The 13,040-nt window shown below is 31.8% G+C and overlaps 1 protein-coding gene across 2 annotated transcripts in view; it reads left to right on the top strand.

The window, feature by feature from the left end:
- The first annotated feature begins 1,286 nt into the window (after positions 1 to 1,286).
- Positions 1,287 to 13,040, top strand: part of LOC128991148 (versican core protein-like) — a 31,565-nt gene continuing 19,811 nt past the window's right edge. Inside the window, exons 1-6 of one of the 2 annotated variants that reach the window (XM_054413940.1) lie at positions 1,287 to 1,395; positions 3,872 to 4,051; positions 4,742 to 4,927; positions 8,843 to 8,916; positions 9,240 to 9,342; positions 10,776 to 11,380. In XM_054413940.1, the coding sequence (XP_054269915.1) occupies positions 1,311 to 1,395; positions 3,872 to 4,051; positions 4,742 to 4,927; positions 8,843 to 8,916; positions 9,240 to 9,342; positions 10,776 to 10,999 (852 nt within the window). In that variant the 5' untranslated portion in view covers positions 1,287 to 1,310 and the 3' untranslated portion in view covers positions 11,000 to 11,380. Of the gene's footprint in view, positions 1,396 to 3,871; positions 4,052 to 4,741; positions 4,928 to 8,842; positions 8,917 to 9,239; positions 9,343 to 10,775; positions 11,381 to 13,040 lie in introns of those variants that run through there. The other variant, XM_054413924.1, reaches the window with a different exon arrangement.

The raw sequence follows: 13,040 nt of genomic DNA, 5'->3' as shown, positions 1-13,040 counted from the left end.
ATTTAAATAGATCAATTGAAAATCAATTCGGCCAAATGGAAATTCGCTTAGACGGCAGGTTTGCTGCGGCGGGGGTATTGTGTTTTCTACAAATAGCCTTACTCATAGCCACATTAAGGTTATCCATAATAACGACAAAAAAAAAACATTGTTTCTATTTCTTCTCCTTGGTGGTGTTCTATGCCTTTTCTACGTTTTCATAGTTTGCAAATCGGCTCTTTCAATAAGAAATGTAGCACAGTGTTAAATTAGTTTTCTTTTTAGTATATCAAATTATCCAGGCTATCTCGCTTTTTCCATTGTAATATTTACGCCAACCGAAATTCAAATAGTAAATATTTTTAATTTCAACCAAGCCAGTCAATGTTTGTAGAAAACTATTAAATTAGCAAACTTATTGACTGCTTACAATTAACATATGTTCTTCTTCTCACTTTTAATTTCTGACAACAGCTGGAGTTTCATATCAATGTTTATTTCCCATGTTAATCTTATGGAGAAATACGAAACATTAAAGGGCCCCACTCTCTAACTGTTTCCCTAAAAAGAAAGTTCCTGCACAACTTCACGTTACGCTCTTTCTAATGACACTAAAAATATGTAAATCGGTTCAGTAGTTTCGGAAGAGTAATTGTCACAAAAAACCTTCTTGCGTATTAAATAAGTAAAATATATAGATGTGCTAGTTTATGAGATTCGTTGACTAACATATGTTATGTCTTTTTTTACCCATTTATTTATCTAGCAAATAATGTCGACTATTATATCAATAAGGCAAATTGTTAATTTTCTTCAAATTTAATTTCACGTAGAGAAAAGCCTTTAATCCAATTTATATAAAATTTTAGATTAATAACTTTTCATAGTTGGTTTTTATGGCTGTGCTAAATTTCATGCGTATCACTTCAGCAGTTCAGGAGGAGTATTTGTAAAACAAAAGCAGGAGTGTAGTATAAGAGCTTCGCTCACTCCGCTGAAAAAATATTTAAATTACCAATAGTAATATGTAAAATACCAACCCCCCTCAAATGACAGTAGAACAAGTACTCCACTGCCCCCTACAGTGTACAACCCTGCCAATAACAAACTACAATTGAGGTCAATGCTTCTTATTCTACAAACTCAGTATAGTGTTTGGTATATTTTTAACAGGAAAAATCCAAAGTCTCTTTACATCAGTCGTACTCGTAAAAAAGATGCAAAAATACAGTCTTTATCAAAAGGTCAAATGTGATATAATGCTATCTGAGGAACAAAGTACAAGTAAAGCTAGACAACGCTTTTCAGTTCAGGAGGTGTAGTTGAACAAGATGGATTCGAGAATTGTGTGTTTGTGTCTCTTGGTGTTATTTGTGGATAAGTCGAGGACCCAGCCTGTAAACAACACCACTACAGGTAAACATTCAAGTTATTTTACTAAAGTTAACGTATTACCATTAACGTATTACGTTGCAACGTATTGGGCCTACGTATGCCAGTGCTACTTAGTAAAATGTATTGAGGCACCGACAGAGTATACTAAACTGATATAAGTTACTGGTATCCGTCAGATACACCTACTGTTTAGCCCTCCTAAACTGAAAGGACAAGTTATTGTAATCCGGAGGTTGTTTTTATGTCACCCTGGATACCTCGGTATCTGAATCAAGAGAGGAAATTTAAATATTGTAACTGGATTATGTTTTAGGCCTAATTAACAACAAGTAGCGAGGGACCGAGCCATGGCTCGGTACAGTTCATTTCGATTGTAAAATCGATACAAAGGAAACTCATTTTTTACAACTTATTTTGGTTTTTATTATTCAAGTTCTAGAATAATTTGTTATTATTTACGAAAAAGTTGTTTTCATGTACTTTCATCTTATATGTTACAAGGGGTACCTTGAAATTTAAAAATGTTTAGTTAAGGGTAAAGGGGAAAAGGGGATGAATGGGAAATTAACGTTGAATTTACAACAATTGTGGCCTCTACGTCAATAGCTGATTCCCGCAAAATGAGTATTTTTATCCTTTGCAATTTACAAAAATAAAGAAGCATGCTAAATAAATTATAAATAAAAAGCTTTTTAAAATAACACGTTTTTAAACTCACTAAAAAGTAGACAAAACTATTTAAATAAGGGGAGGGAATAAATACTCTGTAAGATTTAAAACGAAAAACGTAGGGTGCATGCAATAGCTAATATACGATTATCTTAACCTATTAGATTATTATTTATTGCATGCGCATAACGTTTTTCGTTTAAATTTCTCACAAGTATTTATTCTCTTCACATATTTATATATTATTTTCTACTTTTTAAAGTTCATTTATAAACGTAGGATTATTTTAAAAAGCTGTTTTATTTATCAATTGTTTTAATCTATTTAGTCTTTAATGTGGAAATATATTTAATCAATTTTTTATGGCTTACACATAACCAAACTTTTTTAACTTTCATCACATATTGTTGCTACTATTCTAATCTATCTATATATTAATAGGCAAGCATGTTTCTTTAAAACATTTTTTCTCAGCTCGTGTGCATTGTAGGGAAAATCTACGCATACCGTTAGAAAGATATGTTCCTGTAGTAGTGCAGAATACCTTTAAAAATTAAAATAGGCTCAAAAATAAGAACAAAAAATGAATTTGAAATTTAAACAAATTAACATGGGCTTTATGGGTTGCCATGCTGGTGACGAAATAACAACGAAATATAAACAGAAAATCAAAACAAATGAAAGAAATTACAATCGTATGTTTTATATACAGGTTGGGGTGAAAATAGTCTGTAGAAGTCTGTAGACCCTACAGTGCAATTGGATTTTTTTAGCTAGATGCGGATACGCTGTAGTGGAATATCTTTGAAGATGAACCATTTTAGTGCGATCATGACGTGTTCATACGTGTCAAATTTCAGGGTAAATCAAAACAAACAAACTGGCATAAAATCCTATATATAATACGAGTAAAGTTTGAATACTTGTAATCATAAAACTTTAGAATCTCTCGGGAGCAGAACCTTTACCTCTTAATTTCTGCTCTTTAAACAAATTGTCAAACTAAAGTATTTATAGCTGACTTCAATTTATATATTTACATTCATCAAAATGTAAACATAAAAAATTTGGAAGCCAATGAGGCGAAGCCCAAGGGAAATATAAAAATATAATTATTTGATTAATTAGCCTAACTTAAGATTTGAATGTTGCCATTGTTTTATGTTATTGATGTTTTGAAAAACATATGTTGTAATATGAAAAACGCTCAAGAATAAAGACGATTTTCATTATTTCATTTCATATTGCATAGTCATCCATTTGTGAGCATTGTTTCAAGTTTTAGTCTCTAGCTCATCGAGAAGTTGGTTTAAAATCTATTGCAAAGTTTTTACCGAACAGAAAAGAAAGCGAGCTAATAAACACATGGTATAAACACTAAGATTTCTCATAGCTTAGATTAAGAGTTTGTTTTCCCTGTTTGATCTGCAAGTGTTTATTTTTATGTCTATTTTTTATAGTTTTGAATGTCGAAATTTTTGTATACTGACACAGTAATATTTCCCTGGTGCAGATGTTCGACAAGCCTAGACACCTACTGTTATTTTATTCCTTGTTAAATTTATATTTTGTATTTTTTATTCTTTGTTAACTTTATTCATTGTTTTATTATTTATTGTTATTGGGGATCGAATTTAATGTTAATTTTTTTGTTTTCTCGCAACCACATTTCTTCATCTATATTTACTAGGCGTTGGCATGTATAAATAAATATAAGTTTGATAATGCACCTATTCTAAATATTATCAAAAGTATCAAATGTTTTGTGTAATAAATAATATATATATGTATATATGTATATGTGTGTATGTATGCATCTATGTTTTAGGAGAAGAGTGCATCTCAAATGATGAGTGCATTTCAGGGAAGATATGCATAGCTAAAAAATGCACAGATCCCTGTGATGGTGTGTGTGGACTGAACACAATTTGTGTGGTACAAGAAGGAGATCCTTTGTGTTCCTGTAAAACTGGCTACGATGGAGACCCGTTTACGGAATGTAAGCCAGGTATGTATGACTAAATTTACAAGATTATGCTCTTGGGGTTGTCTATCGAATACATGAAGGAGGGAAAAAACACGATGCTAGGACAGCCCATTAAAATACATTTATACCGTCTCTTTTATTCATCCACTTTTCATATCCAATGAATAGTGCTGAAAATGTTGCTGTTACCTTAGTAATTTCACCGTTCACAAGCTTAAGTAAACTAACTCCTGGATGCAGCAGCTTTAATTTTCTTACAAAAAAGGCCATGGTAAGAGATGGTTACAGAATGAAAGTTTTGTACTTGGTAATTGAAGGGAGTATCGGTTGGACTAATCGGTTTTTGTAGGAAACATCAAAACAATTTCAATAACTTTTCAACCGTAGTTTTTACAGTTTTGGGATTTGTGTAAAATATTTTAGATGGTAAAAATCGGACCACATGTGTTGTCATTAACTAAGTAGTCTACAAATCTCTCCTTCACAAACACACATACACAAACGCACACACGGACATCAATTCGAAAACCACTTTTTGAGTTCGGGGGGACCCAAAACTTATAAACTCGTAGATTTCGAAAAAGACAATACTTCCTCCATAAGTCGTTGTCGTTACCTTATAATGCCATTGGAAAAATTATTTGTCATAGACACATTTTACATTGTACTTTATACTGCATACTGTGTTTAATATATTCTTTATATTTATAGAAAATGCAGAATGCACGGACGACTCCATGTGTACAACAGACAAGACCTGTATTGGCCACAAGTGTGTAGACCCTTGTATGGACCATTGTGGGCTCAATACCGTGTGTAGAGTGGTCAACCATCGACCAGTGTGTGCCTGCCTCAAAGGATTCCTCCACACTCTAGACAAAGGCTGCCTTCCTGAGAGTAAGAAAATATTTGAACTGGTGAAACCTAACTTTAAAAATTGAATGGATTTACTCTGTAGGATATTAGATAAATAAATAAATAAATACTTTATTGTCTTGACAATATAAATTGTATCGACAGTACAATTAGGTATGCTATTAAATAAAACTTTAAATTTTGATGCATTTTTCATTGAATTCAATAGAGTAGATTGGATTTTCAGTAAGGATTTGTTTTAATTTTCTTTTGTATTCTTTTAATTTTAAATTTTGAATATCAGTTGGTAGTTTGTTAAATAATTTTCTTCTGTTGTAATAAACATGTTTTTCATAAAACCTTGTTTGGTGGAAAGTAGGAGAAAATGTTTGTAGTTTTCTCAAATCATGATTCTTCTCACATAATACATCATTTTTCCAGAATTTTTCAAAATTGTTCCTTAAAAATAGTAATGTTTCATAAATATAAATTGAGTAAAAGGTCATAAATTGGTAATTTTTAAATAATTTTTTACAGGATTGGCGTGGTTTTAATTTGAAAATAATTCTTAATGCAGACTTTTGTAATTTAAATATTTGTTTAGTTTTTGATGAAGTTGAGCCCCATATAGGTATTGCATATCTAATATTGGAAATAATTAGCGAATGATATACAGTGAGTAATGCGTCTTCACTACAGAACATAGATAACCTTCTCAGTATAAAAATAATTTGGGAAAGTTTTTTACATAAGTGTTCAATACGTGAGTTGAAATTTAAATTTTGGTCTATAATAAGTCGTAGGAATTTGATTGTTTTTACTTCTTCTATATGTTGTTCATCAATTAAAATATTTAAGTTGAAATCTTTTAGCGAATTTCCCTATAGGGAAGTAGCTATAACCGTAGGTCTCATGGTAAGACTTAGGCCCGGGACCGATTTACTTTTTCATTTTGATGTCCCCAGAGGCCAAAAACACCATTCGTTCAAATTTTTATATATGTATATATATATATATTTATATATATAGATTTATATATATATATATATATGTGTGTGTCCGTGAACACGATAACTTGAGTAATTTTTATCCGATTTTGATGAAATTTGGTTTGAAGGTGTAAGGCGGGATAAACTTGAATAAGTTCGCGATCCAGCATGATCGGACCATGGGAACAGGGTTTTATGGGGTAAAAATTGGGTTTTCTCACTTTTGACCCTCAAAACACAAAATTTCCGAATTTTTCTCTAAACCTTCTTAAAGAGCTTATAAAAACAAACAATTCAGTATATCAAAGTGTTTGTGTACGGTTATTGGTTACGGAGAAAACTAAAAAAATTGTAAATAATTTAAAATCCCCATGCCATTCTTATGGAGAATATTGTTAAATGTTGTAGTTTGCTTGTTTATGGATATCTTTTGATCAAACTTGGCAAATATATTCATTTTATACTAAGCAATAATTATTTTACTTAAAACACACACTTTATTAGTTTCCTTGTAGCAGCAAACCTAGGTACTCGTTAAACCTAATTTTATTTAAATAGATCAATTGAAAAGCAATTCAGCCAAATGGAAATTCGCTTAGACAGCACGTTAGCTGTGGCGGGGGTATTTTAATTTTATCTCCGATTGAAAATTCCATAAATTTGGTTTTATTTACATTAATTGTAAATGGTTTTCCATGAAGCATTGTGCTAGTTCATTTGCTTCTTCATAACATTTAATTTCCAATTCTTCTCTATTATGGCTGGATGTCAATAAGGTTGTGTCATCAGCAAATAATACTACTTCAGATAATTTTCTTGAATATATCACATTATTTATGTATATTATGAATAAAATTGGACCTAGTACAGAACCTTGTGGGACACCTGATTTTGTTTCAAGTTTTTCTGAACTATAATATTTTACATTATTGTTATTATCAATAAATGGAATTTGGACTGACTGTTGCCTGTTACTAAGGTAAGATTCAAACCATTGTAGTGCAATTTCCTCTTATTCCTTTACTATTGTCCACCCAAGGCCAGTATCACACTTTTAATTTGTCATCTCACGAGATAAGTGAACACATTTCTTAGATACTTTTACAGACAAAGAACGTGAAACAGTTTTACCACGCCACACTCACTTGCAGTTGTTGCTGGTTGCAGGTTTGATTAACAAGAAATTACGTTAATTTTATTTAAACTAGAGATCATCCAGGGGTCGAAAACTCGACCAAAAATATGTAATTTACAGATTTGTCAATTTTCACCCCTCACTGTAAATAAAACACGTGGTTGGAATTTATTCTATTTTTTTCTGTTCATATTTCGTTGTTATTTCGTCACCAGCATGGCAACCCATAAGGCCCATGCTAATTTTATTTTTATTTTTAAACTCATTTACCGTGCTTATTTTTGAGCCTATTTTAATTTATAAAGAGATTCTGCACACCTACAGGAAAATATCTTTCTAACAGAATGCGCAGATTTTCCCTACGATGCAAACGAGCTGAAAAATGTTTTAAAGAAACATGCTTGCCTATTAATATATAGATTACAAACGTAGGATTGTAATACCCCCGCCGCAGCAAACCTGCAGACAAAGTGAATTTACATTTGCCTGAATTGATTTTTAATTACATCTATTTAAATAACATTAGGTTTAACGAGTACCTAGGGCCGTTACAGGGAGGCTAATAAAGAGTGTTTTTTTAGTAAAATATTTGTATCTTAGTAAAATATTAATAAATTTACCAAAATTGATCGAAATATTTCAATAAATGAGGAAACTACATACAACATTTTGCAATACCATAAGAATAACATGGTTAGTTTAAAATAGCAATTTTTGAATTTTCTCCGTATCAATAACCGTACAAAAACACTTTAGTATACTAAATTAATAGTTTTTTAAGTTCTTAAAAATTGTTTGGATAGAAATATGAAAATTTTGTGTTTTGAGGGTAAAAAAATGAGAAAAAAACCCATTTTTACCCCATAAAACCCCCCCGTAAAGCCCTGTTTCCATAGTCCGATCATGCTGGTTCGCGAATGCATTCAAGTTTATCTCACCTTACACCTTAAAACCAAATTCCATCAAAATCGGAAACATATTACTGAAGTTATCACGTTCACATAGATGAAAATTCTGTAGAACTGCTAAGCTAGTCATTTTACAACTAAAAATCGTAATATTCCAGCTATTTCTTATTCGATCTTTTTGAACTTGGAATTTTTTGATAAGGAATTAAAAATGCCAAATAAAAGTGTACTTGTCATTTTTTCATAAAATCAGCAATTTTTTTGTAATTTAAGTTTAAAAAACTAAAATGCTCGCCATTTTGAAATTTTATGATAAATCAAGAGGATTTTTTTCTAACACGGGTCTCTATTACCTTAACACACATAAGTTACCAAGTTTCACAATGATCGGTTAAAATGTTGATGCGAAAAAAACAAAATGGCGAATATCTGGTTAACAAAGTGATTTTAGAAACAAATTTTATTCTTGATTTTCTCTTCATTTTGACCCATAGAACCGTTTCCCGGGGTTTGGTTGTTTAATTATGGGACACCCTGTATATATATTTATTACATGTATACAAATTTGAACGAATAGTGTTTTTGGCCCCTTGGGACATCGAAATAAAAAAGCATGTCGGTCCAGGCTCCATGTCTTAATCTTAACACATATTCGTCTTAACCATGCTACCTACGGTAATAGTTACTTTCCTATAAGGAAATTCGCTAAAAGCCAGCCAAGTCAAAGCACTTTCTAAAACCACAGTATTTTGAGACAGTTTAGAACTTGTGGACCCAATCATCACAATTTTAAAGTCAGTTCAGTTATAGAAGTTTAAATTCAATGACCCCTGAGTCAGTTTTCAAGGATTCACTAAAATCACGAGTCAACTTTATAGTTTTAGATCTAAATAACTTAGATTTACAATTAGTGAGGTTGTTGCAGGTTCAACTGACAATAAGGAAAACAAACAAAAAACAATTAAAGGGAATAAAATCTTCATACTTGTCAATGAAAAGGTCAGTATACTAAGCTCCCTACAGCAAATCCTAAAAACTCAAAACAATTTTCAATAAAGGAAGTAGTATGTTCTATATTTTTGATGGAACCGTACTTAATTTTAAGCCGTAGATTGGAATCTTTAAATTTGTTTTACGTCAACATTTACCTCATTCCTGTGTGGACGAGCGGAGTTGAATGATATAATTAATCGTTTTATTTACTATGCAATGTAGGAAGTCTTTATAGAAATTAAATAATGATTTGTGAAAATTACAAGAAACTATTTTGAAGCCAATCAATCAGTAAATAGACTAACTTGTAGTCCATTTATGTGTTGCAGAAAGCATGGTATCGCGCCTATGTACACTGCCGTGATCATGGAATGAATCTGGCGGCAATCGAAAATGATGACGAATGGAACAATTTTGCTTCAACCATCCGTAGTAAGTAGCTTTTTAAACACATAACCACGCTCTCCCAACAACTTAGGAAGAGGTTTTGGATACAATCAAATCTAAAAAAAAAAAAATAGAAATCGGCTTTTGTTGATGAAATATCCCCCTTATTATTAAAATAAACGGTACAGTAGAGCCCCTCATATCCGGCCACCACGGGACCAAGCCCCTGGCCGGATAACGATTTGGCCGGATAAACCAACCTACTATGAAAATTACAATTCATACCTAATAATAATAGGTAATCAAAATATGCAGTCAAAAGTATCATTCCAGTCTGTTCTGGGATTTAAAATAAAATAAAAAAGTTTGTAAAAAGACAAAAAATTATTTGTAGGTTAAAATCGTTAAGCAATGAAGCACATACAGTACAAATATGATGATTCCAGGTAACAAAAGGTATTAAATGGTGGAAAAAATGACAATAAATTGGACTTGAAGATCGTTATAGGACTTAAATGGTACATGCATTTCAACTTTACATTCTTATACATTTTGTGAAATACAAAGATTAATGTAGGTACTGTACTGTACTAACCCCGCTTTGGAAATAATCAACCAACTGATCAGAGGTTAGGCCTCAGAGGTTAGTAGGCCTATATAGTGACTCAGCAAATAAATGTATAAACAAACAGATAAATAATGAGAACAATTTGTTTGATGACTTGAGCAGTCACAAAGACTAGGTAGTGCTTGCATATAAACGTCTGTAATGTGTGAGAAAAAAATTTTGATATTGGCTTCCTGGAAGAGGCCGGATAAACAGAGGACCGGTAAAACCAAGGCCGGATATGAGGGGTTCTACTGTATCAGCATTCTGACACATACTTTCTCCCATAAGTTTGTCAACAACCTTTATCATGTGTAAGCGATGAGGGTAAATATACGGAAATGGGATTAGTACAATTTTGATCAGAATTTAAAGGACTATAACATTATCAAAATCGTTCGGGCCATTTTTGTGAAAATCCAGTTTTTCCGTTAATTTATGGAGTTTTTTATAGGAAAATAACATAATTTACAATAACTTTTGAACCGTATTTTTTTACAGAAATGGGATTTGTACCATTTTGTTTAGAATACAAAGGACTATGACATACTAAATTTTGATCAAAATTGTTCGGGCCGTTTTTGGGAAAATCCTATTTTTCCGTTATTTTATGGGGTTTTATGTAAAAAATCCCCATTAAAAACCAAAATTTCAAAAAATAAAAATAAAATAAAAATTGTAAGGACCATAACATACTCTGTTAAATAAAAACCGGATTTTTTTAAAATCCTATTTTTCGTCATTTTATGGGGTTTATATGGGAAAATAACATAATTTACCATAACATTCGATAATGTGGAAATTGCGTGTAAGTTGCTGATACAGTTTATTTTATTCCACCTTAAGACATAAATATCGTTTATGTTGACAGATAAAGTTTTGGACGTTAGCGCATGGATTGGTGGTAATGCCGAGCGCCGTTATCCAGATTTCCGATGGATATCCACTGGACAACCACTTTCATATACACATTGGAGGGCTGGTGAGCCTAGTGGGTTTTTCCACTGCTTGGCAGCTTCCCGTGAGGGATTTGCTAACTACGATTGTTACCAGTTTCGTAGTTTTGTATGTGAACTTAGTAAAATCGAAGGCTGAAAAGTGAATCCCTAAATCTAGATCATAGGCACGCAATTTAATCGATGATTATCCTGTAAAGTAAATATTCCAAGTTGTATTTATTTGTATATTTTCTCTTAGTTATTCTTTCTTTTTCTTACCTATACAGCCATAGCAATTTTTTGTCCCTGATTCCCAATCAAATAAAGAGAAATGTCAAAGAAAGTTATTCATCTTTACTCTTTCTCCCCTACACGTAGCATATACTTACTAAGTTGAACTTTCTATGTTGAGAAAGTTACTTATCATCAACACTTTTTGTTTGAGTTTTTGATGGTTGTGACCGTTTTGGTAACCCTTGATCGGCAAAACTTTCCCTCCCTGCCACAGCAAACCTGCAGGTTTTGGTTGGATTTATCACTAAAACATTCCCTTGATGTTGTCAAGTTCATTTTCTATTTCAATAACATTAATATAAATAATTAGATCTCTTTAGGTTTGCTGCTAACCTGACTCCATCTACTCAGGTACCAACCAAGGTAATCAGTTATCGACACTGAGTTTCCCGAGGGCAGTTACTGAACTATGAGAGCGCAAAGTACGTCATTGCCGCTCGAGAACTAGAGCGGTAATGATTGTTTGTGCTCGTTATACAAACACGATTTTTTCATAATTAACTTATCACAACACACAGATTAACTTTTTGTATATATATATATATATATATATATATATATATATATATATATATATATAAAGTCATTTAGGTCATGTTTGCCTTTTGGATATGTTATTTGATTGCAAGTTATTGTTGGGTTGTTAAAGCACCGTCTCCGTGGCAAACCAAAGTACTCATTAAAATCAATGTTATTTAATAGGAAATAAATCTGGCAAATTTAGGGAATATTTTAGTAGAAATATAGCCAAGTAAATGGAAATTTGCTCGGTCTCCAGGTTAGCTGTAGGAGGGGTATTTAAATTAATTTAACGATTACTAAAAGTGTTATGCAGTAAAATACAAATTTTCAAGTTACAAAAATAAAGCCGATATTTTGATTTAAACTAGTTAAATATAACCATCAGTGTCCTTAAATAATAGTTTTGGATTCAAAAGTATTCATCTGTTTAAATGAGAACAAATCATTTTCCATAAGGATGTCATGGGGACTTTAAAGACCGCATGATATCCCGCAAGATGGGGCAGAGCCCTGGTGAAATTTCTTAAAAGCGCTTCTTATTGCACACCTAGAGCTTAACTGGAACCTCCATTCCAATCCCTAAGTTCTTATGACTTGTAGTTTTTGATTTACAGTGATCAGTTAGTGAGTGAGTTGTATTTGTCTTGTATATTTTATTATATTCAAAGTTAATGAAAGAAAACGTTAACATAAACATAGTTTTATTCCCTTACAATCACTACCACTACTTTTTAATTATTTGTAAACAGCTGCATCAATAATAAAACATCATATGTTTTTAATGCAGACCAAGAACCATGTTAATATTATACTGTAGATAATTTTAATGTATAAATAATAGCCAAAAATCCTATATATGAATACATATATGAATAGCCTAGCATGTTTCTTGAAAACCTTATTTCCCAGCTCATGTGCATAGCACAACAATTGACGCATACTGTTAGAAAGATATTTTGCTGTGGATGAGGATACTCCCTTTATAAATTAAGGCTAATAATTAAGCACAAGAATGTAAAATGTAAAAATTTTACATGAGCCTTATGGGTTTTCATTACGGTGACGAAATGATAACGAAATATAAACAGAAAATCAAAACAAATGGGAAGCAATTCCAATCACATGTGTTCTTTATAGCGTGGGTTTACAATAGAGAAGTTTGTACATTAAATATTATTTTTGGTCGAGTTTTCTACCACTGGACAACCAGTAATACGCTGGACGGTAAGTATTGAATTTAAAACTAACACCATTATTATCCTCGCAAAAATTAATAATAAGGAAATGACACTGGAGGGTAACGTTCTGTTGATTTTGTCACCTAGCAACAGAAAAATCAATACACAAATTGATCAATCGCAAATCATTCTTTGTACATACAG

This window comes from Macrosteles quadrilineatus, unplaced genomic scaffold, assembly GCF_028750875.1.
Source record: "Macrosteles quadrilineatus isolate MER2022 unplaced genomic scaffold, UCM_ALF_1.0 Scaffold_1__1_contigs__length_201487025, whole genome shotgun sequence".
NCBI lineage: Eukaryota > Metazoa > Arthropoda > Insecta > Hemiptera > Cicadellidae > Macrosteles > Macrosteles quadrilineatus.
Note: the sequence above shows the minus strand (reverse complement) of the source record. Positions and strands in the feature narration are given on the sequence as shown.